General features: G+C 41.6%; 1 protein-coding gene across 2 annotated transcripts in view; it reads right to left on the bottom strand.

Moving 5' to 3' along the window:
- The window catches only part of STS (steroid sulfatase), a 172850-nt gene that overhangs the window by 67079 nt on the left and 77977 nt on the right, over positions 1 to 27794 (bottom strand). For both annotated transcript variants that reach the window (XM_006031320.2, XM_025212962.1), the window contains one exon: positions 5857 to 5994. In XM_006031320.2, the coding sequence (XP_006031382.1) occupies positions 5857 to 5994 (138 nt within the window). The remainder of the gene's footprint in view (positions 1 to 5856; positions 5995 to 27794) is intronic.

Genomic DNA, 27794 nt, shown 5'->3' on the forward strand with positions numbered 1-27794 from the left:
TTGGGGGGAGGTGGGCCGCCCCCGCCATAATGGGCCTCCAGGTAAGCGACAGCGCCACGTGCAAACTCAAGCCCCACCCCCCTCCCACCCCGCGTATAGGTGAATTTGTGCAAGTTAAATGCGCGTATGATGCGACTGGCCTGTATCCTGTTTTTCACCAAATGACCTGGATTTATAACTAGTAAGTACTGCATTTTATGTTGAGCCCCCATTTGAAAGATAAAGCCAAGTTAGATTGACCTGTCCAGGGTGCAAAATCCTGGGCAGTGTATATGGAAACACTGGACTGCCCACACACTAGTGTTTTACTCTTGGCCTTAATGGTTTAATCCAAAGGAAAAGCAGGTGCCAGTATGTTTGGAATCAGCTTGGCTGCAGAAGCTGCCAGAGCAAAGCGGGTTATCGATTTGTCCATCTGGTGGAGGCTCCAGTCCTAGACTGGCTGCCAACCAGGGTTAAAAAGCCCAGTCTACCCTATCATGAAATTAGGTCAGGTTCTCCTGCCACCATAATTTACAGTAGATGGTATGGCTTCTGCGAATGTTAACACCAAGTGCTGCATAGTAGTTAAATAACCTGGTGGCAATGGCTTCAGGCAGAGGAACACCTTAGAGGGGGAAACACATCTTAGCCATAGTAGAGGAAGTGTTGACAAGATGTTGGGGAAATGAAATCCATGAGGTGGGAGCAGGCAGTGAAAGCTGGAAGAGGGAGAGGGAGCCCAGGACTCTGGCTGCTGTTGCACCCAGAGTGATGGGGATAGGATCAGCAGCCAGGCAGGAGCCTGGGGCCTGCAAATGTATCCTTTCCAGCCCACATGTAGCCTATAAGCTACCAGTTGGATAACCCTGATTTAAAGCAAGCAATCTGTATTAAGGACATCATGAGAGTGAATATGGAATTTGAAGAACTAATTGAAAAAATGTATAGAAAAAAAAACCTAATAGATTTTGAAGCACGCCTGAATCAATAAGCTTCCAAATATTGATGGGTCCAATGCAAAGGTAATAAAGATGGAGTAGTCAAAGGAGTTGGAGACAGAACAGAAATGGTGCTGGAATAAAGTGATTATTTAAAGCAATAAGAAACTGGGCCTGATTAGCATCATAGCAAACATCCAAGAATTTTTAAGGAACTCAAGGAAGAACTCTGCTGAGTTCCTAAGAAAAATGCCTACTGTCTCACTATTCTGAAGACTTACAGATTAGCACAAGTTAGATTTTAAAAAGAGATAAGAGCCTTCACAAGACACATCTAAAAAAAACTTAAGTAGGCAGTCATGGATCAAAAAGTGGCCAAAAGGAGGAAACCAAGAAGAAATAATTGATCAATTTTCCTCATGTCATAATGTTAACTGCAAGATGCCTCAAAGTATTAGGTTCAACACTGATTAATATATTTGCTAAACATGTGGCAAGGAGACTTAGTAGTGAAACAGCAGAATCCGCAGGTTACAAAGTTATTTAGGTTAACAATTAACTGCTTAATAAATCTGGCCTGTACTTTCTCCTGGTACTAATCTTTTCAGATATTAGACTATAATCAGAACATGAACTTTCAAAACACAAGACAAGTGATGTCATCTTCTTGTAATTTAGTGAGTAGTGCCAGTCACTCCAGCCAAACAGCTCATAAATTTTATTATTGCTATTGTTTTGGCTGTGTATCAACAAATAAGTGGGTTCAAATTGTGAAGATCTATTAAGAGGTTTTGACTGGGGACAGAACCATTTATTGCTGAGTGAATTGCTACATCTGATAAGAAGGTTAAGTGGTTCAATTCATAGTTACATTTTCATATATTGAAATACAAAATATTGAGCTATGATACATAGTGAGGTATCTCCTTAAAAAGTATATCCTCATCTTTCAGTTTTAGTAAGATAATAATCAGAGGCTCTAAATTCCAATATATATGTACGTGCACAAGGGCAAGATGGATAGCTTTCTTGTCCTGAGAATTTTCTACACATACTTTATCAAGTGCCTGGTATTTTAGCAAGGCTGATGTTCATAAAGTCAGCCATCCAAATTTACACAGGTCTTGCACACCAATTTGCATGTATATGATTGATTATGGAAACGTGGGTCTTTACATAAAAGTAATAGATTATGTATATCAGTGTTCATTTTCACAAGTGCCCTCTTGAAAATGAAGAATGGCATACCAATAAGTTAAAAAGAGACCTCTCGATTTGGTGAAGAGCAGTATAATCCACTGTTTTTTAAAATCTGCCAAAATACCATATTTATTTGATTCCAAGATGAGGGGCTTCCCCCCTACACACACACACACACACACACACACACACACACACTATATAGGGGGAAATGCCTCATCTTGGAATCAAATTCGAGGTGGTGGTAGCGGGAGCAGGCAGCTGCTCCAGCTCCGTCCCCGACTCAGGGCTGGGGCTGGAGTTCTGGGTGCTGCCTGCCCCTCCTGCTCTGTCTCCCCCTGCTGTAGCCTCTGCCTCCCATGACTGGACTGCCATTGCAGCCTCAGCCCCCTGCCCCTCGCTTCCCCACCACTTGCCCTTGCTCCAGCCCTGGGCAAGGGTTCTCTGGGCACAACCTGGCATGGTAGTGGTGGGGTACAGCACCTCTAGCCCCAGCTCTGGGGCTGGGCTGAGCTGCTGCCATTGCTACTAGCCAGGGCTGGTGTATTTATCAGCTTACCTTATGACACATCTGTAAATCACATGATAATTCATTTTGAAAGAAAAAGTGTCCATTCTGGCGACTGGTACACGTGACAGGGCTTTAGTCCCCTAAATTGAAATGGTGGGTTTTTAACTGTGATGATTAAAAACCCACTGTTTCAATTCAGTGGCTTCCATCACCATTAACAGTGAGGGGCCCAATCCTTTTTTTTCCCCCTGCGGAGCATGCCTGTATCTCTCACAGCTGGCGGATAAGTTGCCAGTTGGCTGAGCAGACCCTGAGCTGTGGGGGGTGGGTCCTTTCCTCCATGGTGGCGGCACCCCCCCCAGGGCCACCTGGGTGGTTTGCTAATGGGCAAGTGCTACCCAGGGGGCAGTGCCACAATAAAGGGAAGGCCCAGGGTCCCCACACTCAGGACCTGCCTGCAGCTTGACCCCAGCTGTGGGAGAGGTGGGCAGGCTCCACAGCACCCAGCCTGATCCAGCTGTTCTCTGAGCATGAGCAGGGCAGCAAGCGCCTGCTAGTAACCTGCCTGGGTGACCCCAAGAGGCACCACCACTGCAGAAGAAAGAACTGGGGCCCTCTGCAGCTCAGGGGCCACTCAGCCTGGCAGCTCACCCCCTGGCTCTGGGAGATGTGGGCAGGATCTGTGAAAAAGAAAAAAAGGATCAGGCCTCTCACTGCTTCTGCCTTCAACTCGCCTCTCCTGAGCGGGGGAGTGAGCTGTCAAAAGACGGCAAAATTACAAATAGCTACATTGCAAACTAAACTACATGCAGATGTGGTTCAGTTTGCAATGTAGCAACCTCATTTAAATTATAAAAAATCCCTGCATGTGTACAGTGTGATGCAATTAAACTGCAAAAATGGCCAATTTTCATCACGTATTCAAGCATCCTATGTTTTTTGTTGATTCTATCCATCAAATCTGTATTGATTAAACTAAGATCTGTTTCAAATTTGTGACTGTTGTTTAACAAGTATAAATAAAATACTACACATAAAATGGCTGGAAAATATGCCATTACATGATAGTTCTAAAGACAGGTACATTCCCCAATTAATTCATCTTTTTTCTCATAACTTATCTCTGACAGTCTATAATTCTAACCTTTTTAGAGCTTTCAAAATACTTCAGGCCATGCCTACAGCTACAAGTATGTACTACTATGGTCTTTGAATATGTAAAGTCCTATCTAATGGCTGAGAATTAATGTCATTATTCTGCTTTTCTGAAATCAGATCCACATGCAGTGTGATACCCTATCTACAAAGTTATAACTTGCAAAGTTACAGGCTTATATTCAAGTTCCCTCTTTTGTTCTTTTTTTTCTTAGTTTTTTAAGGTGGGGTGGGGGTCGCAAAGTAGGATGGGTTGAAAAGTAAGTCAAGATTTTGAACCCCACCCCACCCCGAAAAAACAGAGAGATTCAATCTTGTCCAAGTAAAAACTAAGTGTTTTTCTCTTTTTTTTGATGGAAGTGAAGCTTACTGAAAACATTACAAGTCTGATTTTCAGAGCAGCTGTACACCCATTGTTCCTATGGGGTAAATGAAGACCTGTACCAGTTCCTGGTATAAGTAACAACTTCAAAAGCAAACAGAACTAAAACAGTTTTCTCACTGCTCCTCTTTTGCAGTTTCTCTCCCCGATTTATATTCTAAAATCTCTTCCCTCTGTTTCCTGAACATGACCAACTCTTTTCTGAGTTTTGGACAATTATAAGGAAATCTTCCTCCTCCTATGTTTCTTCCATGTTTTTCCCCTTCTCATTTTCCTCCTATCCAGAAGTAGTTTGTCCTTCATAATAATATAACCTTTTGGCTGAAATGTATGTACTACATTTATTTATTTTTATTGGTTGAAGTCAAATCACTCGGCAAGGGATATTATGACAGGAATATATGAAAAGAGGGAATGAACCCCCCACCCACCATACCTCAATGATCACTTGTTAAGATAGGATTTTATTGCTACAACATATACCATATCCTATTTAAAAAGTTATAGTGATGTGATCTCATATATAGTAGATCCTATCACAATAAGGCAAATGTACCAATGATCTCAAGCATCAACAGGATTTCTTCAATTGGAGGCATGCAGTGATTGTCTCAGTATTTTCAGTGTGAAAAAAATCAGTCATATTGTGTTTCCTTTTGAAACAAGGACATCCTCTTTCATTTTTTATGTCCCTGCTATGATCTGGTTTTGTGTCTCCCTCTTCTTCCACTTCCCATAGATGCCACTTTGGAATCTGTCCTTATCCCTCACCTCTCCTCTCTCTATTTGGCTTAATCTGTTGACTCATCTTTAGCTCCTGCTTACAGCCACTAATGATTTACAGGACTCCCTTCTTGATACCTCCTCTTTCCCCTATTATCTCACAACATGCATTTCAGGTTGTTGTACTGACTTTTCTTCCTGGACCTCTAGTCAATTTACAAGTATTTGTTGAAGTGCTATATAACCAGAAATCCAATGGAGCTGGAGATGTTCAATTTTTTATTTTTATTTTTTACAATCAAGCCATTTATATTTAGATACCTAATATGATTTATCATTATGGACCTTAGGGCTAAGTACAGACAGTCAAAAACTCCAAGGCTGAATCAATTCAATCTTTGCAGGTTAGTCTAAGTTGTATAGATTGAACCAAATAGACAAGTGAACACATTCACTTTTGATTCTGGAAAGGCAACCACATGCCTGCAGTGGCCCAGACCAGAAGCCAAGAAGTGCTAAAGCAAGCCTCCCTGCTCAACTGGAGCAGACAGGCTGGGCCTAAGCTAGCCTGTCCAACCTTGTGGGGAGGGAGAGAGAGTGGGGTTTGCAGGGGTGGTGCAAAGCATCCTGGGATGTTGGGGGGGCTGTGAGTTAACTTGAATTTGGAGGGGATCTGGAACAGAAGTTCAATAAACCTATTTATTACTTAAGTCTGATACTATATCCATCCAGGTTTATTTTAAACCAGTTTCAGCCATTTTAAAAGTAGTTGATATGCACTGAACTTCTGTTGCATTACAGATTTAAACTGGTTACCTTATCACTTATACCAGTTTAGGAGTAATTTTTGTCCCTATCCTAGAAGCTTAATATTCAGAAGGCAAGAGTATTTAAAATTTTGGACTCAAAATATAGTATAAATAATTTCTGACATACACTGATGCACTTAATGTGGGAATGCTCACCTCTATATATTCCATTATATCCTCCATGAACTTCTCCAGTATTAGATACTTCTTCCAGGTGGGCCCCCTGGTCTGATGTGAAGTACACAACTGTCTTGTTGCTCAGATCCCTTTTTTCTAACGCATCCAGAATTTGACCTAACCAACCCCCCCAAAAAAACAAATCCACAGATGTTAAATGTTCCATTTAATCTGAACAATATAAATATTTTACACTATTAATTTTACAATACTTTCACTTAAAATATTATATATAGCACATAGCACCATGCTTATCATACATTCAGGAAAACCACACAAAACTTGGTTTGATTGCTGCACAGTTTCTTGAAGTGCAACATGAGAAGTTTTGTGCACATCAGAGGAAAGGGATGGCCGAGGGAGAAGTGGTGACCTTTGGAAGCAGTTGCTTTTCATCAAAAAAAAAAAAACCCACACACCAAGGAATTTCAAACTGGTGAAAATAGCTGAGAGCATCACAGTGTGGAGAGTTGAGTTAACTGTGTATCAGTGGAGCTTTTGACACAGAAACCTGTAGAAGAGGTGCATCTCTTTCTTTACAGTTAGAATACGACATTTCAAAGAAAAAGAGAGAAGTATTAGAACTGCATCAGAAGGAAATATAGTTTCATTAGCTAGCCACTGCCAAGGAGTCAAAACTGGAGAAGTGCTTTCTGGTCCTATCAAAATAGACTCTTAGTGAAGTAGAGAACAAGTAAAAATGAACAGACAGATTTTACAGGCGAATCCACTTGGATATGCTCTGAGAGCTGAAGGCATCTTGGGTCTGATTTTCATTTACAGAAGCTGCACCTTATGCTGCTTTGGCATCGCAAAGGGGCCTTTCAGTATGCATAAATTACACTGACACCTATTTAAAGACTGCTTCACACAGCCTGAGGTTTTCTTTTAAGGGGTTTTAAGTGTAATGAGAAAGAGATATTTTTTCATTTGCTGACATGAATTATATAGTAGTTAGAAGTGAAGAATTATTGACCCTGGAAGATGACCAAAGAAAAGATACAGCATAAGTAACAACAATATATATAGTGCAGTCTTGGTGACCATTCTCTCTTTGCCCTTTCTGCTTGAACAGGCAAGAAGGGTAGCAATTTGAATGATAATTTTATTTTGTTCACCTGTGCACTAAGAACTGAATCATCAGCTAATGCCCTAGCTTGTATGTTGAGTAAGAGTGAAGTTACACAAATTTGAGGAATGTTAAATCGATGTGCTGCAAGCAATTGCATGTTAAGGGTTAATATCATTTCTTGCATGCACAGCCTCCAGCTTGCCACTAGAGGAGTGGTGAACCAGGGCAGAGAATATAACTTGGCACGAGTTAATAAGCTTTAACATGCGGATGCTTGAGTTTTAAGTGCCCTTAGTATGATCTAAGTGTAACATTACATCTAAACTGGCATAAGAACCTAGAAATATAGAAGCCATTACAATGGGAGTGAGGTTACTTAAACAGTTCTTAGATTGTAATGGCTTTCTTCCATCATCATCCTGATTAGAAGTTGTTACCTCATACTAGTGTTAATAAATCCTCTTTCAGGTTACAGTTTATTCAAATCACTGCTCTAGAAGCTGTTGAATTCCTTCATTTCTTACAAACCTCCATGTCTGGGACCAAATAAAAGGACATAACCAGTTAAATAAGTAGTCTATTGTTTTATTTTGTAAAATAGAAGAAAAGGAGGTATATAAGAGTAGGAGAACTTTTTTTTTTTTTTTAAACTGTATGAGAGTTGAAATTTCCCAAAAGAACTATGGAAAATCTGTTATAAAGACTGATATTTTAAAGCTAGTAGGTTGGAGGAATGAATGATTTGAGTGACAGCTCGGGCAGCTCCACCTGATAAATCATTTGCTTTTGAGACTTTTGGGGAGGTTATGCTTGTTAAGCAGCTGTGGCCAGTGGTGGTGATGCATTCCAAAAGCAATGTAGCACATGATTAGATCAGGATAGTGTACATGTTCAAAGGTAGGATGGGCAAGATGGTCTGTGCCAATACATTTATCTGAAAGTTGGCTTTCTTAATGAATAATATATGTTTTGCCAATCTAGCACTTAAAATAGCATGCAAGTAAAATAAAAAAAAATAACAATCAACAGCATACAATAGCTCATTTTAAAATAGTTAACTGAAAGCATATCAAATGGAAAATTAGAACTAGGATTACTTTTTCTGTGTGAATGAAAAAAGTATCTTCATTTTCCTAACTAAGATGGGACAAAACAGGAAACATTCTGAAATTTCCCATCCTAGCACAATCCACATTTAAAAAAAATATTATTAGCATTACTATTACTATTATCATTTTTATTATTACAAGGATATTAAAGTTCAATTTCACCATGCTTTTGCCCTTATCCAGGGCAATAATAAAGTAACAACAAAACTTTGGCTGATTATTTTACGTTGAGATTAATAAATGCTAAAAGCATAACTTATTCCTAATGTAACTCAGGTGTACTGGGGTGTGTACCCCCCCTTTCCAATAGAAGGGGATGGTCAGCAGGGTGTTATGTGCTGAAGATGGAAACTGCAGTTTGCTCGCAGCTTCCCCTTCTCTGGTGCCTGTATAGAGGAAGACCAGGATACAATACCTTAACTATATACATGGTTTATTCAGATGCAGAATAAAAAGGGAAGGGATAGAATAAACTGGATAGGTGATAAAGATAAATATTTACATATAATACATTTCAAGTCAACAAATAACAGAACAGGTAAGTATAGCAGTCCTCAAGACCCACAGGAGAAACTTCACCCACGGATCTTCAGAGGGTATGTCCCAATTGATGGGTAAGCACCCTCAAAATATAAAGCACAATAAACAGTTAATAAACTCTCCAGAATAGAAAAGACAACAAGCAATTAATAAACACTCCAAAATCTAAGCTGTGGTAATCCGAAATACCCACCTCCTCTAGAGGAATCTCCCCCTCTCTAGTATAAACCCACTCTGATGGGGCTATCCACTGTGTCCCTCCCCAGTGGGGAACGCCTTTTCTGAGAACTCACACTTCCCAGTGAGTAGAGTTCAGCAAGGATTCCCGGTGTTTCGTCCCCGGCTAGACAAGCGGCTCCTGCAGCGGGTGCTCGGTCTCAGTCCCTGTGTGGGGTGAATGGCTCAGCCTTCTCAGCAGGTTGTGGGCCTGAGCTGTCTAGCCTAGGGCTGGGGCTCCAGTACAGGCCTGCTGCACTGTGGAGCCTCCGCTGCCTACCGGCCCTCACACCTGGCAGTGGGGAATGGGGCCTGCCCCCTCCAAAGGAACTCAGCCCAACAATGACTCACCGTGCAGCAGCGTCTGGACCGGTGCCAGCCTCGTGCTAGGGTTGGAGACCTGAGCTGCCTTGAGCTCAGGTCTCCAACTATAAATAGCTCTCCTACTCTTATATACCTCCTTCTTGGACCCTCTGTGCAGTGATGCCTGCACAGTCTAGCCTCGTGCCGGGGTTGGAGATCAGAGCCACCTCGAGCAGCTCCCAAGGTCCCAGTCCCTCTTGGATCATCCATGCAGCAACGCCTGCACCAGCTCGCTATGCTCTCTAGCAGCGAGGGGTTGGGGACACGGCCGTCTGCCGCTCCGGTCCAATGGCAGAGTCTTCGGGCTCTTCAGGGTAACTGGAAGTGCCCTCTGGGTAGCTCAGCCTCAGCTTCTTCTTTCTTCTCTTTTCCTTGTCTCACCCGTGTGCTGTCCTTATATACCCTTCTGGGGGTCGGCCCCAAGATTGAAGACTGGCCAATCAGGAGGAGGTGGAGTGCAGTCTTCAGTTAGGTCTGCTCCTCACCTCGCCCCGATGTAGGGGTGGGTGGACTCCTCCCAAGGCTTCTCCCCTTTTGATCTCTGATTGGTAGGTTTGCCCCACCAATCACTTTGGCAGTTCTCTAAGCCTGAGGAAATGGGTGAAGATAGGTAACCCTGCCACACTAGCAGTATCTTTTTTCATACAGATTGGCTCAAAATAGCATTCCAAACAAGTTCTGCTGTTGTGAATAGGTGTCACAAAAAAAATAAAACACAACTTGCATTTCTATTTTTATCTTGAATATTGCTATCTTTTGGGATGAGCAGTATATAAATATGTAATAAGATGTGTGTTACTGTGAGATAAAGCTCATTAAAATGTATGTGAATAATGTGGCTACTGTTAATATGAGCCATACACTTATACACTTACATCTTATTAGGATTCAAAATGGCAACAAAAAAGACATTGTAGGTGACTATAAATCTCTTTCATGCACATTTTATGTCACTTTGAAAATCTTTCTTTCTTTGTTTCTTTTAATTCCCCTTTTTCAATTATTCATAACTTTTTAAAAATTTCCTTTTAGGTTTATATTTCCCATACTTGTTTATTGAATAGATTCACCAAAATATATAAATTAAGCCAACTCTAATAATCATAAGTGTAAAGGCTCAGGGAGGTGCAATGTATGTACCAGAAGGTTAACAAGATGAGTTAAATGGGTTACAATCTTAGATGGGCTTTTGTGGAAGCATGGAAGAGAGCAACACTTACAACTGCAGAAAAAGTAAGCCATATAATTATAGCACTATTAAACCTGTAATCAACTTTTGCAATATGCAGCAGAAGCCAGCTAAACTGCCTTCAGCTGGCCCAGGTTACCTGAAGGGCCTGGCTGCCACTGGTTTTATAACATGACCCCTATCCCCAGCTGGTCCCAGTTGCCTGTATAGGCAATGGGCATGGTTCCCAGTTTATAAATAGCAGATTTTTCAGCGCTCAGTATGCTACTCAATATGACTAGTACCTCTCTGCCTAATTGTGCCATGTTAGTGTCCCAGTTGTAAGGTCCTTCTGGTTTGTTCCTGGTTCCCTGTTTCTAGGATGTTGGTTTCCTGTTTCGTCCTTGTTCCCACCTTCTTGCTCCAGATTCAAGCCAACATATCTGTACTTTCAGGCTGCTTTGCTGGGTCTTTGTTGTCTGACACCTGGCTTAGCTTGATCATCTGTATCCTAGTTCTGTACAGTTATAGCTGCCTGATCCACATCACCTAACTAGTGATTGCATTCTGGATTACAGCCTGTTTGACATCACCATTCTCTTCTGCTTCCTCCCTGCACACTTGTTACCCAGGGTGACTGCTTACATCCTTAGACCTTACAGGCCTCAGCCATCTGCTCCTGATTCTAGTTGGGACCCTCACTTCCTTAATCTTGACTGTTCCTGACTTCCTGAGTTATGACACTCTAGGGTTAAGCTTTGACTCTCTACATGCTACTTGTAACCCTGACAGTAGACCTCTTGTGAGCATATTCGGAGAGAAAAGCCTACTTATACTTATCTGCCTTAGAGAGGACTTGGAACTGGGCCTTTTGTTTTAAGGCTGAGTTCTTCCCAACACTGCCACCTCAGGAGGGAAAGATCAATCTTAGCCCAAAATCTCAATTGCTTTCACTCTTCCTGGAGCATTGTGTATACTTGCTTCATTTTAATTTGAGAGAACATTAATTAAGTCATTAAAAATATTATTTGACATTGCTTTAATTAATAGATTTAATGCTGCTTTAAAGTTCAGGAAAAAAGCTCCCCATCAAAATGTCCAAAGGAAAATATCCTTTTAGGGTCCACTTTATATACTGCTTTTCACTCTTGCTTCAAGTAATATTTTAAAATGCTGGTTTTCAGAACAGATCTTAAAGTGTAATGTCATCAATTTATATGGAGTGATAGCAGAGTACAGCTGATTGGAGATTGCCTTTGTTCTCCAGGATGACATTGAGAATGAGAGGTTTCATCTCTACAGCCTTATTCAGGTTAACCCAATATAAAATCCAGCTGAATCACATCCTTCACATTGAAACCAATTCTGCAGTTCTGAATCTTACAAAACTCCCATTGCATTCAAATCTAGTACAGATCAAATCTCCTTCACATTTCTTGAGAAAACAATATACAAACACTGGAAAACATTAAGAAATTGTTTACCAATGTATCTGAATTTTTGCTTCAGGAAACCAATTTCAAAAGTAATTAATGAAGCTACTTCCAGGTAAGTCTCTAGAATATATATGCATGTTTAACAATGTTGTTTGCTTCTCTTTAAAAGGAAGAATCCAAGAACATTATCCATACAATTAAAAAATAAAGCTTAGCCTTAGAATCCAATCTTGGTCCCCTCTGCACACATGCCTAGAGTTCATGCAGACCCTTTATCCTTTCTCTTTCTCCTACTTAAGCTATTGCATGCGTGTTGTGACTCTGCAAGGGTGACTTAGAAAGAATAATTGCCTCACCTTCCAGATACAAAGAGACAGGTCACTGGCCTGGTTAGTCTTTTCAGAGCTATCAGCTCATTCATTTTTTAATGTCCACTGGTAACTGAGGATAGAAACATACTTTGCCTGATGTCACATTTGGGCTGCCATAACAATTTTGATGGCAGCACAAGTGGTGAGTAAATAGGTGTCCCTAACCTTTGTCTCACCACATCAGAGGCAAGTAAGTCAGTGGTCTGACAAAAGCTAGTAATGAATTCTGCTGTTTTATTTGCTGTAGACATTTATTAGCTCTATGAAAAGTGTGGACAGCTTAAGTCACCCAAACTCTCCAGTGACCCTGGGAAATTGGTCTGGTGGCTTGAGGGCTCCCTCAAAGTCCTGAAGCACCTGCCCAGCTTTCCTTTTTTAAAGAGAAGCACCTTAGGCAATTTTGGGGTGCCTCTATACAAATGGGGAAGCTGTGGTTCCCCACTTGGAAGGCTAGCCCCAAGAGCTCCAGGGAAGTATTTCTGTAAGCGGGGAAAGCCTACATGAGTCCCTGCATAGATGCACAGGACCTGGGGACCCACTTACTCAGACCTGCCCCTGGAATCTAAAGTAAGTGGAGAAAGCCCGTGGGGGACTCTCGGGATGTGTCTGGGTAAGTGGGGAAAACTGGGCAAGCTCTCATGTCCTGAGGGACCCAATCTTGCACAGGAATTCCTGGGGATCACGAAGTCAGATGATGAAAAGTTCTTTCTGTCTGAGAAATAGGGAAGAAATTGGGAATTTAAACATGGATTGAAATGTGTTTAAAATGCAAGGAGGCTTAAGGGGCCACTTTCTTCCTTGAGAAGGTATTGGTGCCAGATGTCATAACCCAAAGGTATGATTTTGTGTGTGCTTCGGCACCAGAATTATCCCCGCCAGGTTGCAGCTTCATTGCACGCTGGAGTTTCCTATTGCAGAGGAAGACTCCAGTGCAGGGACAAGTTTCTCGCCTATTTGCAGCTTCCTTTGCAGGGTGCATTGCTCAAGTTGCAAGAGAAATGCACGGTGCAAAAGAGTTCCCACCACCCATATGCAAATTTGTGTCCCGTTATTGGCCAGTTCTAAATTATTCCCACGTGGCAGCTAACGATTGGCCTGTTAGCCGTATAAGAGGCTTGAGCGGTTTCCGCCCAAGCTGAAGAGGACTCCACATCCATCTCATGGGGACTCTGGGTACATGGCAGGGAAATAAAGACCCCTGTGTGAGATTCAGGGGAGCTTGGCAACTTGATCCATCGCCCACCTCTTCCCGTCTTCGAGCGACAAAATTTTATAAGACGTATCTACGAGTCCGATTTTGGTGGCGCGCTCACCCAGAGCATCCGGAGCTCTGTTTCCGTGGAGCCTAGCAAACTCCACGTGACTGTTCGTGTTGTCTTTGTCTGTAACTGCAACTCAAGCAAGTTTTCCAGCCTACACCATGACCATCTCTGGTGTAAGTAAACAATCTTTGAAACTACTGCTATGAGTCTGTGCCTAATTCTAGCTTGTCGCACCCCTCTCTCCGACCCCGCATGCCTGGGCTGCTGGCCACAGCCCGCGTGCAGCACGAAAAAGGGCCCGGCTCGCGCCCGGCCCGCACACCAGACACCTATACAGTGACTATGTAGGTGGTCTTGTAGAGACAGTTTCTTTCATGATAGGATTTGAATTCAGGGGTATCTTTCCACAGTTCAAAACCACCTTGGAGCTTAAACAGTATGAGTTCTCCTTTATGGAGAAAAGGAAAAAAAAAGCTATTTCTGCATATCAGCATCCACAAGCTAGAAATCAATTTACCTGTGCTTAAATACTGATTTTAAGTTAGGTATAAAAAGTGGGGGGTCAGGAGACACCCTATTAAACCTTTTAATGCACTGATCTGATTTCAAAAAAACCTCACTGACTTTGGGTAAAATCATGCCTTAGTACAATAATTAAGACCAAGACATCCATGTCTTAATTTTAGCTTCTGTAGATTTCAGGTTATAAATATTCAAATGTTTCTGTGATAAGCTCCGAGCTATCCAGTTTCCCCTTGACAAATATGTAAATCAGTCTGTGTCTGCAATGGGGAAGTAATTATCACTTTCCGACCTAGTCACTGAGCACAACACTTGAGATAAAGATGGAAAATAATACAACCATTGACAGCAAGACAAGAAGTTGCAGCACATATGGTGAACAGTACATAAACTTTTCATGCAACTTGTCAGCATTAAGAGTCAGTAGACAACTAATGGGTTGTGGAGATTTTGGAAATGAGCAATGGATTGACATTTTGGCATCCTATCCAGCCGATAAATAGAACTCAAGAGGCACCCTGCTCCTGGTGATTCTGTACACTGGCAAAAGAAGTATCTGAACCGGAAAGGTGTCATTTATTAAAAATGAATCCAAATACCTGTCTAGAACAAGAGTCAATCTATAACATTTCTAAGAAACAAAAAAAGAACATGGATTAGATATAGATCATCACTCCATGTTATCATGCAGAAAAGGGTGACATTTTAGCAACATAAATTATATTGATAAAATTCTATTGAGAACTGTGGAGCAAGACACGGTGCTTGCAAGACAAGTCAAGCACCATGAGAGGTTGAGGTGAACCCCACGGCTCCTGTAGCCTGACAACGCAGTCCACTGATGACTCTCCATGCTTTGGCATCCTGAAAACCACAAGGTGCATCCCGATGCAGGGCTGCACTGTGCAGCTGCCAGCCTGCTGACATGGCGGCAGCTGTCAACCAAACCCTACCAAGGAGCTGACATTGGGTTGCATGGCAAGGCTCTCCAACCATGTGTTAAGTTTAAGGCACAATGAAAACCAGCTGAAAAACTTGTACACATATTGGCTGGAATATTTTAGTGGCTGGTTTCCTGTTTGGTTTCACCATTAATTTCCTGAACATGTGGTAGGGTTATTAATTATGGTGCAATTAACAGGTTAATCTCATTTATGTGCAACATCTGCCAGGGGCCTACGCACCAGATTGTCAGAATTGTTGAGCACCTACAATTTCAAATGTACACAATGGGAGCTGCAAGTGCTCCTGAGAATCAGGCCTTCAGAGATTAGTAGTGGATGTTGTGCTAGAGGAGTTTAGACTGGTTGGCTTTTCAGCCATCACAAGACGGGTTCATGATAGCTGCTAAGGTACAGGTCAGCAAGGATCTAGCTTGGGAGGAGACTGGATCCAGCCCATGGTGTCTCAGAGAATCTGCAGCACACTCCAGCCACAACAGCAGAGGCACCCCCAGGGTCTTACAGCCAGTCACATTCAGTTTCTCTCTCAGCTGCAGCAAAGGAGGCATCCTCAGGGTCCTAGCACCTCTCTTTTTCTAGTTATTCCCTTCACAACATCTACTAATAGCTAAGGAGGTGTGGGGGATATAGCCCAAAAGCAGCAGGGCTGAAAGCAGCAGCCTACAATGGCAAAAGATTGCAAAAGGCTGTGCTAAGAGAATGCACAGAAGTAATATAAGGATTTAGACTGTGCTTGAAACAACCTAGGTGCTTATTTACTGTGGTGAAATGTGGCACAAGTGGTAGGTTTGCTTATGTATATCAAATCATATAATTTTTTAGATGTTTTAAGATGTAGTGTCTTGCTTTGGCCTCTACCCCACTTTCTTCCCCCTCCCTTCCCTGCTTTAACTTCTGTCTTTCTAATTTCTACTTATTTACATTCTCACTGACATCCTACCACACTTTTAGCTTGTCTCATTCCTTGGAGTCTCAGAACAGCAGAGACTGCCAATGCCTGAAGAAGGGTGATTGCACCCTAAAGCTTGCTAAGAACTTTTTTCCAACTACTCAGTTGATCTAATGAAAGATATCACGTCTACTCAAAGAACCTTGCCTGCCTGTGTCCTTAGACCAACATGACTACAACCCAAAACCCTAGAATAAACAGAGATCAAGAAAAACACACAAACGATTAAAATACAAGTCATACTGACTCAGGCATTTTAAAATACTGTATCCCTTTCACCCAGTATTGTTTTGATTGTATCTATATTTAAGCAGCTATTTTGTTTTGTTTTTCCAGGAGATTTTTTCTCCAAATGACTCAGACACATTCGACCTGAGAATATTTCAGAGGCCTTATCTCCTCTCTGTAGCTCTATTGATTGTGCTCCTATTTTTTATCATTTACTTCAAGGACTATAGGATTTGGTAGATACAGAATACTCATCCTAGGGTCCTTCGATTAAAATAATCTTTCTTATGTTGCAGAAGAGAAGGCATATATTAGTCTCAGTTTCCTTGTGTTGACCTTTATTATTGTGCCCCATTTCAATCCTTAAACTGCTTTTTACAGATATTTCCTGTTTTATTTAGCTTGTAACAAGTTCCCTGGAGTATCATGTGTGGAGTTTTTGTTACAGGATATGAGGGAGGATGAGAGAAAGAAAGAAAGGTCGTCCTAGGCTTTCCTGATTTCCTATAATATCCCTCTAAGGCTAACTTCAGTGAATTGCTCTGCAAAACTAGAAACCATTTTCCCCTCACTGGTCTTACACTGTCTAAAGTGAAGAAAGTAAAAACAGACAATAAGCTTGGGGCAGCCTTTTTTCTACAAAAGCTGAAGCTAGCATTGATGTGGACGGTTAAGTTATTAGTATCAATTTGCTTTATGTTTGGATGTGGGTTTCATTGTAACTTAAAACTTAAATCAGCTTGTGGCTGTTTGTATAGTCTCACAAGGGTAACTTGCCTATCAGACCCTCAGGGTAAATTTTCAGCATAGTGCACAGCAGATTAGACATGCACTGCTTAGCTGCTATGAATAAATCAACCAAACTTTGATTCACAATTACACAGACGATAAGAGTTCACTGTTTTTGACAGCTAAGAGCAGAATATATATATATTTTCCATACAGGCTTCAAATTACCTTGTAAATCAGATAATCAAAATGAAGTGTTTTACATCTGTACAGTTGGTACTATTTGTTATTTAGCGTATAATTAAGTATTGTGCCAGGACCTGGTTAATGAAAATGATGGGGGGCTCAAAGTATGGCTGCACTATTGCCATTATAGTATAGCAGTAGTTCCATAACTGTATAGCTACTTCAAAATTATAGCACTAAAGGTACTAGTAGGAGTAGAGACCACACGTATGCTTACTGTATGGCTACTTGCTTAGCTTTTAAATTCGTTAATACATACACTACTTGAAATTCACTTTTGGATTTTACAACTGTTCACTATAGTGTTATGTGTTTTAATTTAAACCTTTTTAGCTTCCTTAAGATGCTAAAACACAAGTGTGGTCATACAGTTTTACAAAGGTCTTATGCAACATGCAGATGCACATCTCAGCTGTGATCATTTCTTCTGGTAAAACTGAGACATCTTACAGCACAAATCTGACAATAAAATACCATTTTACACAAACATCTAAATGAAAATAATGTTTCCCTAAGCTAAATTGTCTCATTTACAGTCTAGAGATGGTTTATTATTCACATTTTTCAAATATTTCCTTTGGCCAAGACCTGGGCAAGCCTCTGACTTATGGAAATCATACTTAGGGCCAGATCTTTATGTGGTGTAAAAAAAAAATAGCTTCTTTTATGTTGGCCATTTTCAACTATTTACCTGGCTAGTTTTAACATTGAAAACAATGTTTAATTAATTACTGGAAAATGCTAAGAACGTTTTTTTGGAATCTTTTAAAATGCTTTGTATTTTAATTTTATGAACTTAAAACTGATTGACGGAAAATAAAGTTTTAAATAGGAATCTTATACATTAATTTCCTGTTTATTTGGATCCTTCTTTGGCAGTCCCTCACAGTAAAGGATGATTGTCTCCCATGATTTTCTTATCTGTGGGTCCAAAGATGGCTGATGAGGCCAACTGGCAGACTCTGTTGCAACTTGTGCACGTTTCCATGTGGGGTGGGTGGCTCCAGATTCTTGGTTCATTCTGTGACACACAGTTTCTGCTGCTCCTGCTTTTCCATCTCCTCTTGTATTGAGATCCTTGCAGCAGACTCTTTCTCCATTTGGGAAGGTCCTGGGTGATAGTCTCCTATGAGTTGATGTTGATGATGCATTTTTTCAAGTTGGCCTTGAAGTGCTCTCTCTGCCCTCCTCTTGAGCTGGGAGAATAAAACTTGCTTCAGAAATCTGGAGTTGGACATCCAGATGACATGGCTGGCCCGTTAAAGTTGGATGATCATTGCTTCAGTGCTTGTGGTGTTTGCTATGTAGAAGGCCATGTAGAGAGGTTTATGTTGTCCCCATCATTTTTTCTACAGTTGGAGAGCTGTGATCATGTCAGTTGTGCCTCTTGGTGATGTAAACCCACAGTGAGATTCCAGAAGGAGCTCTTTAGCAAGTGGAAGGAGATGGTTTGGGAGGGTTCTCACAATGATCTTTCCTGCGGTGGACAGCAAGATGATCCCTCTGTAATTTCCACAGTTAGAAACTACATTCCATTGTCACAATCATTGAGTCCCTGAGGACATCTAAGATTCCTCATTATTCCAAATCCTTAAGACAAGGGCACGAAGCTGTAATGTGAGCTCCTCTCCCCCCTGCTTGAAGATTTTAGTGGATGATCTATCTACTTCAAATGCCTTTTTATTCTTCATCTGCTTGATGGCTTTCCTCACCTCATCAAAGGCTGGTGGAATTCTAAGAACATCTCTGACACCACATCAGCTTCCACACAGTTTTCAGGTGGCAGAACTGTACTGCTACCAAGAGCCTTCACAGGTGGTGGATAGAGGAATGACCCTCAGGGAAGGTTAGCTACAAAGTAAGCAGAGGTAACTCTGATGAATAAGCAGTCATGGACCAAGCAGCAGTAGCACCAGCAGGATGTGGTGGGGACACTGGCACAATGCTTTCCCTCCTGAAAAGCCATGTATATCCTTTGATGATGCTGTGACATGACAACTAAAGGTTGCCACTATAATAATCCTGCCCAGACCCCAGCCATGAGTCTACAAGTCCTCAACAACAGAAAAAGCGGAAGAAGATGTTAGAATCTCAACAGCTGCGAAGGCAGATGAAGGCTGCAACAGAATGAGTCCCGAGTTGTCTTGGACTCCTTGCCATTGGATTAATGTCCCGTTCTGCCATTTGGATCCAAACACACACAGAAAATGTTATTTAAGATTGAATGCTGAAGCAATCTGGGACATTTAACCACACGTTTTAATCCCTTGCAATGCTTTGACAATTCCAAACACATTGTTTGCCAATATGTTTGTTTTATTTTATAATAGTTCTTTAAGTCATTATATATTAAACAAACAGAACAAAACATAGCTTTAATTTTGGAACCCAATACAAAACAAACTCAGGCTTTTCTGTATGTTCCAGGCAAACACTTGTTTTTCACTCTGGGGTCTAGCTGATGTTTATGATGTAAACAGTATAAAATAAACACAATTTCAGAAAAAAAACAATCAACACTCTCTTGGAACTGCTTCACATTTCTTGGCTTTCTGATTTTAATGGGACAAACAAACTTGCGTGAATGTCATTTGTTTTGCATTTCATTAATGCAAAGACCAAGACATTTGCTTTTCCTTCTCTACATGTGACCTTCAGCTTGCATATTTGCTGATGCACCCACATCTTTGCCTACTCTTGCACTAATTCATTGGCTTTGGATTTGCTAATGCTACTAAGTACTGGAAGCCTACTATGCACTTGTCATCTTAAGACAAGGCAAACTGTGAATGAATCTCTTCACAGAAGTTGTTAATACCCATAATTGGTTGTCCTCTAGGGAAGGTAAACTCTGCTCTGTCTCTCTGGCTGACATTTTAATAGAAGAAAATAAATTTAAGTCAGTACAGCTCTTTGTCAGTTCAGGTATCTTCAGTTTATTTTCCCTTTTTACTGTTTTTGGTGTTTAAACTGACTGACAGTAAAAGCCCTCTGCGCAAGAATTATACTCTCAAGGATATCTTTAAAAAATAATTTCTGGGTCATGTTAGTTAATCATAGATGACTTTCTGAACCGACATTGCCACTGAGTTATGGTTCATGGTCTTGAATGCAGATGTGTAGTTAGTGAAAGTCACTTAGAAGCTGAAGACTTAATGAAAGTTTAGTTCTTAAATGCCTAAGTAATTTGTAAAAATTGGACTTAAGGTCAGATCCAGATTGCTACTACAGGTATCTAGCTGGAATTTAGGTAGTCACAAAAAAATAATTTTCATACGCCTGGCTTGAGCAAGCCTCTTATGTACCTGAACCCACAGAACCTAAATTCTACAGAGGTCCTAAGGAGGCAAAATCCATCAGGAAATTTAAGACTACAGGCATAACTAGCAGTTTCAGTGTCCTCGGGAAAGATGCTAGTGAGTGTGTATGTGTGTGTGTGGTGAGGTGTTGAGCTGTTGCTGCAACAGCATGGGATACCCACAACCTGTCTGCTGCTGCCACCACGCAGGCTCCCTGGACCCACCATTCTGACACCTCATCTAAATTGGCACTGGAAGCTGGTAGCTTGCTCGCCCTGCCTTAGTTACACTTCTTTTTCAGAACATGCCTAATTTACTCTAACTGCATTGAGATGTATGAAGTATAGGATACACAGCCACTGTCACTCCTAAATTCAAACTGGAGGAGCAGGGAATATCATCTTTTGTATAATAGCCTAATAGCCACCCAGGAAGTAGATGATTCAGGAACAAAGCTCTTCTCCCAACCTAACCCATTTAAGATCATGTTTCCAACATCCCAAGAGTTCTCTACCCAACAAGCTATAGAACAGTCTGTTTCTAATGTATATTCTAGGCCTCTCTGTAGAAAGAGATACAAGAGTCATGACACCAGAAAGAACACAAGAAAGACTGGTCAAGCTTCTGGAGCTCAATGAGACAGCCCAGTGAGACTGCTAGGAGGGGTGCCCTGGGTTCTGTTCCCTGCTGACAGAATGATATCTACTTTAATCCAAGGACTATCTAATGTAAAATACATTAGTAATTATGGGAAGATCTTAGTTTGAGTCTTCAGAGAAGACATAAACTTGTCTTGCCAGGCTGGGACCATGATTTTTTTTTTAAGGGCAACATCCTTAATGCATAGAAGAAACCACTTGTTAATTAAGGAACAAGGCTATGCCAGCCAGACCCTAAATGGCTCAGGTTGTCTGTAGGAAGCTTTGACCTACTAGGATCCCTATGTAGAAGATGATTAAAGACCTAGTAAGCTAGACATGTGTACAGACTATTTATTAAGATCTGTTATTTTATTTCTGAAATGCTTTTACTTTGAATAAGTAATATTGATTTCTACCCTCTTTGTTTTTTGGAAATAACAGAACAGCTGAATGTGAGCTAAATCAAACTTTCTAAGGTAATTGTGGTTAGTACCTGAGGACTACAATAAAACTGAACATGAGAAGAGAACTCCACGATTCCACCCCCAGAAAGATATGAAGCCTAGAGGCCAGACACCCAAGGGTTTCCACACAGAGTGAGCAGGATGGGTCCCAAGAGCAGTTAGCATACTCTGTACATGGTGAGGAGCCCCAGCAAATCTGGATTCTGTGTTGTACAGACAAGCCATTTGAAATGCTGACCAAGATCTTGCCTGCTTCCTTGCTGAGTGGAACTATAATGTTCCTATGAATACAGAAGTGGGTACAGGCTTAGACCTCGTATTAATGTATTCTTCAAGGACCCAGTTCACTCTTCCTTCTGTGCCTGTAACACCAACTGAAATCTCTGGGAGTTGTATACAGATGGATTTCAAACAAGTAAGCCCTGAAATCTCCACCCTCCCCAGGAACAAAGACAAACATATCCATAACAGACAGGGTTTTTGGTATCATATGGAGAGGGGATTAAAAACAAGGAGTGAAAAGGGTTTCTATTCTCATGGCATAGCACTAACAGCAGCTGACTGTAACCATTTAGATACAGAATGATAAATATGCATAGACTCCAATATCAAGGATTTTTTTTTTTTTACAGATCTTGCCTATTACAGTATATTTATAATACCAGTATCTGTTATTTAAACTATCACTCTCCTTTCTGCACTTCTTCCCTGGATGCCCAAGGTTAATAGGGAACGTAGGAAGTAGTAATTAAATGTCACAACATGCAGTCAGCTTGAGTTCTGAGATAGCGATATTGCATTTCTAGGGCTTTTCATCTCAATGGATTTCAAATCTCTTCTTAACTATAGGAATCAGTCATCTACCTTTGACAGGTTAGCACCTTAAGTTAAATTACAGCAAGTGTTTGAAACAACATAGCAAAACTATATAAAAGTTTAAAACAGGAAGTGAATATGTCAGGAAGTTAGGGTGATAGAACTCAGGCAAAACCTGGTGTACCACCTTTTTCTTGTGAAAAGCATTTTAGGAATTTGCCAAATTATAAAAAGAGCTTCTGCAGTGACATAATATCCTAAGGGCCAGGCCAGGACATTGGTTCAATACTGCTGCTGGGGAAGTAGTTACAATGATTCAGGAAACTGATATTGTTATATTTGAGCTAGAATTGAACCACTTATTTATCCTGGAATCTTTAGTCTCAAATCATCGAGAGAAGGAAAAGTACATTTCTTCCATGCAGCTCTGCAACCAACATACTATAATTTCTGCTTTTGTTTTCCTTCTTTACAAACAACACTCCTCTGTTATCAATGAACTGGACATTTGACATTACCAGGGATCCTGGTTTTCTCTGTTTTAAAATCACAAATTCTCAGATAAAAATTGCAAGTTATCTAATTAAAAAAATCCAAATCCATGTTTAATTCACAATTAAAATGAAACACCACTATATATATAGGTATCAGTTGAACACAATGCTTTATTGATATATTTACAATTTTAAAGCACGCCTCAATCACTATAATAAAATTAATTCTAAATACCTATATATTTTGGTGCTTAATTTGGGGTTTTTTAATCAAGGAAAATCAGAGCTCCCCCTGACCCATTCGCTCACCAGGAATGTGGGACCACCTGAGGCTGCCCGCTAACCCCCACCCCCTCCACTGCGTTATGGCACTGAACAGCCCTGACATAGTACCCTGCCCATGTCATTGCCCCTCACTCCCAAGCCACAGCTCCCCAGCTCTTCCAGTACCTCTCAATCCAAATCTACACACCCTGGCCTGTCACCCGCAAGCAGTGCTCTAAACCCAGCTGCCGCCCATTGGAATTGGCAACTGGTGTGGCCCAAGCAGTGTGTGGAGCCTGGCTCCCCCTCTCACGTGGGTGGCACAGCTGGAGTGGAGCCCATGGGGGAAGGTGGATGTGGGCTGGTGGCTGTGAGCTCCAGGCTCCTCACCCTGCTGCTCTCCCCTCCCCCCCACCCCAGGGACCTCCATGGCCCAGTGGGCAAGACCCAGTGCGGCAGGACAGAGTGGAGTTGGGAGGCTTGATGTTACCCCTGGGAGCCCCGCACTGCCATGGTGAGGCACTCCCTACCTGCCTGGCAACAGCAGGGGGCACAATTCCATGCTGCCACCCCCGCTGCTGCTGGGTGGGAAGGGGGAGCCTTGTTATGGTGGCATGCGGCTCCCAGTGACAGCATTGAGCCTCACCACCCCACTCTGCCCCGCCACCATGAGTCCCATGAGTCCTATCTGCTGGGCTACAGAGTCCCCTAGGGTGAAAGTACCAGGATGGGAAACCCCAAGCCTGCAGCAGGCAGCCCACATCCACCCCTGCCCCATGCAGAAATCTGGGGGGCACAGGCCCCCCATGCCACCTTGGGAATGTGTACAGTGGTGGGGAGCCAGCCCCCGGGGGCCCCTGGCTCCACCGTGATCCCCAGCTGGGCCCTGTGGCTATGCATTCCAACTCTGGCCCCAGGCCCCAACCCCCATGCACCACCCCAGCTGGGCAGCATCCCCAACCCCAGCCATCCCCAACTCCCTCCCTCCATCCCTCCCTCCCTCACTATGGGGTACTTACCTGTGGGGAGCTGCAGGAGCTGCTCTCCATGCTGCCTGGCTGTCCCCTGCCTGATCACCCTCTTCCCGCTCCCCCCAGTCCCTTGCAGGCTGACATTCTGTCAGACTGCAAAGAGAAACACACCATTCTCCACATTTTTCTCTGTTAACAGATAACACCTGTATGTTTGTCCTTAAAGGGAAAATCTGCTATTTTCTCCTTAAAATGAGAAAATATGCATTTAACCACATTTTTCCATGGTGAATGGAAAACCTGGATCCATGGACACTGATATGTATTGTTCTGTGCCAGCGAGCTGCTGGCTGGCAGCTCCTAGATCTTTCATAAATTCATAGATTCATAGATTGTAAGGCCAAAAGGGACCTTAGAAGAAAATCAGGTCCAGCCCCTTGTGCTAAGCAGGAAAGATAGCTGGGGGTCAAGTGTCCCCAGCAAAGTGACTGTCTAGTCTCCTCTTGAAGATTTCCAGGGTAGGCAATTGCACCACCTCTGGAGGGAACTTAATCCACAGTCTGGACACCCTGACTGTGAAGAAGTTTTTCCTAATGTTTAGCCTGAATCGATCTTCCAGGGGTTTGTGGCCATTACTCCTGGTTTTCCCCTTCGGATGCCCTGGTGAACAATTGCTCACTGAGCCCTTGATGTACTCTCCTAGTTTTCTTCCCTGCCAGTGATTAACAGCCATGAACCTTGTATCTTCTTGCATGGAGGATGTATTGTTTGGCTGTTATCCCTCTAACTTGGTGGCTAGGTCTGGAAACCAAATATTCTCCAGTTCAATCACACGGATTTCACAATCTTTACTTTTTAAAAATAATATAATATAGGTAATTTCAAAGAAAGGATGAGGTTTTCTGCTTGGATAAATCAGCACAGCTGTATTGACTCCAGTGGAGTTACACCACTCAAGCCGGGAATCTAGCATAGTACAGTTAACATGAATGGTCCGTGGTTTTTCCATTAATTAATATTGTTTTTATCTCTTGGTTCCTTCAATACTACTTGATTAATATTCACCGAGGTCAGAGTATTTGACAAATAGAGACACTTTCTTATGAACATATAAATGCTGCATAGTAAAACATGTGTTGTTCTAGTCTATTTCCACATGGATTCAGCAAGGTGTCTGTCTCCTCTTACAAATGACAATAGAATAATAAATAGATGATCACTATGGACTATGGAGACTGCTTTCACATTTAAAAGAAACATTAATTTAACTGCAAGCAGCAGTATAAGATGTCTAGAAAGAAGTTTTTAGAAAGGATGTGTAATGGGCACATGTACACGAGACACTGCAATGTCCAGTGGACTGTTCTGCTGCACATTAGTGTGTCATGGCAAAAACCATGCTAATGTGCTAATGCACAATAGATTTAGTCTACTGCACATTAAGTGTTACTTAATAAACATTTGCCTTGCTACTGCACATTAGCAAAGTGACTGCACCTTTATCTAGTACCTCATATTAGAGGTACTAGACTTAATGCACAGTAGCAAAGGCACATTAGACACACCGTATGAGTATGTTAATTTGATGCTTCTCTTCATTATTACAATTCCTACATTCATGTTATATATCTAGTTTACAGCATTATTCTTGTCTCTGCAGAACTGCTTATCTTATGCTTGTAGTGGATGACAAGTGATGAAAAGAAACTTGAGGGAGAAAAAACAGAAATTGTGTCAATCTCCTGGAAAGATCTTCAAAAGGAAAATTGCAAACACAGGAAGGGATAGGTGGTCTGTTCATAGCCTAGATATTGACTGGGACAAGGGATAGATTCTACCCTTGGATAGTAATCCACATTTCTCATAAAAGTCATTCCTTTTAGCAATGTGCTGGTGTGAAAATTAAATTTGTCCGAGAGTAGATACAAACTTCTGTCCTAAGTTGTCATAAAAATGCCCTTATAGACTTTAATGGGGTTCTTCCTATGAATAAGGCCTTGCAGAATTTGGTTTAAAGGTTCTGACTCTGGACCACTATAGCATAATTACATTTTTGCAAATCCTATTTGACTTATGGGCCAAGATTTATTTTAGAACACATCCTATAGATTCTCTATAATATTCATATACTATACATTTTCTTCCTGTGTAACCTCCTATTTACAAAATAGCTCAAACAAATAAATTATGCATGTATCAGGTTTCGTAAACAAAGCTGTTTTGTTTTCAATAAGTCAATTTTCAAAGTTTCTAATAGTGTCAGAGTGGCTTATTTTCCTTTGATCCCCTCTTCCTGTTCTAAAAAAAAAGCAATTTCCCATCCAACCCCCAAAGCAAATGTATAAATGAATTCATTAGGGGCTTGTTACTGATGCAGCATATCAGCAAGAAACTGCACCATAGACCTAGTGAGCTGACAGAGGAATTCTAACTTTAGGTTTACAAAGTTCAGTACTAAAAAATCACTGGCTTTTAAAAATGTGCGTTCGTACAGAGCACCTGAAAATATGCCAGTGGTTCTGAATCATTCACTATATAGTCATTTTACTCTTTGATTCATAAAATGCTATGAAATGATTCTAAAAGTTCCTGCATGATATGGTAAATCTGTAGCCAGGAACAAATTATATATGTTCGTGTCACATTGTAAATAATTAAAAAAAAAATGTGAACATCATTGGATGATCATGCACTTGTTGTTACTGCTGTTCTGTGATATCATAATCTATTTTAACCTGTTACAAGTAATTTTCTGTCCTGCTTCCACTGTCCCCACACAACTGGATTGGGCTCCACACACCTCCTTGGTCTGGCCCAAGACATCAGGATCACACTGGCCTGGCCCACACTGACTCCCTCATCCCCATGCACCTGGATTGGGTTCCACACACCCTACAATCAGCTGGAGGCTGGGAGCACAAACTACCTGTTCTGTGCTTCGGGATGCAGCAGAGCCTTTTTTGAGCATGCTGTGCCCCAGAGTCTGAGTGTGTCATCTGATTAAGGCTCCTAGTCTCAGAAGCACATCAGAGCCAAGGGCTCCCATGCTCCCCTCAGGCTGGGAGTGGAAATCAGCTGATCAGTGTTCTCAGCCTTGGGGCACATCAGTGCCCTTGAATCTGATAAGCTTCCAAGGCTGAGATCTGATAGGGAAGCTGATTGTCTTCCTACTTGCAGTGCAGGAGGACCCCAGGATCATGATCCCAGGCTCCCCTGCATTGGCAATATGGTGTGATGGGGATCTGATCTCTGATCCCACAATCACACTGCCTGCCATACACAGGGATTGTGCATCAGATCCCTCAGCATCTTTGAGTATTTACCAGGGGCCTAAAGTACACAACTTTGACCTTTGCACTTCTAAATGTAGTTCATTCCACTGAGAAGTATCCTCCCTTACTGCAAGTACTTTTCTAGAGACTTTTTTACTGCAATGTTCTCCTTCTTTACAATTACTGTAATGGGCCACAGGAGAAAAAAAAAAAAGGGATGGTCATTAAAAGTTAATTGGCATCTCCCCATTGAAAGATCTGGAGATCAGAACCAGTTCCTTAAACTGGAATCAAACCATGCACAATCTGGTTCTTCTAGATTTTCCCAATAGCAGAAGAGGATACAGGATGATGGGCGGATGGAAATCCCTATGCAGTTTTTGCAGTCACTTCTAGGTATTGCATATTTTATTAGTTCAGGCTGGAAATACAAAAGACATGGATCACAATGGTTACACCTGCTTGAAAAGATGTGATCATGTCTTCTGGTTACATAAGAAAAGCGTCTGAAATTGAATTTACG

This window comes from Alligator sinensis, unplaced genomic scaffold (genome assembly GCF_000455745.1).
Source record: "Alligator sinensis unplaced genomic scaffold, ASM45574v1 scaffold956_1, whole genome shotgun sequence".
Classification (NCBI taxonomy): domain Eukaryota; kingdom Metazoa; phylum Chordata; order Crocodylia; family Alligatoridae; genus Alligator; species Alligator sinensis.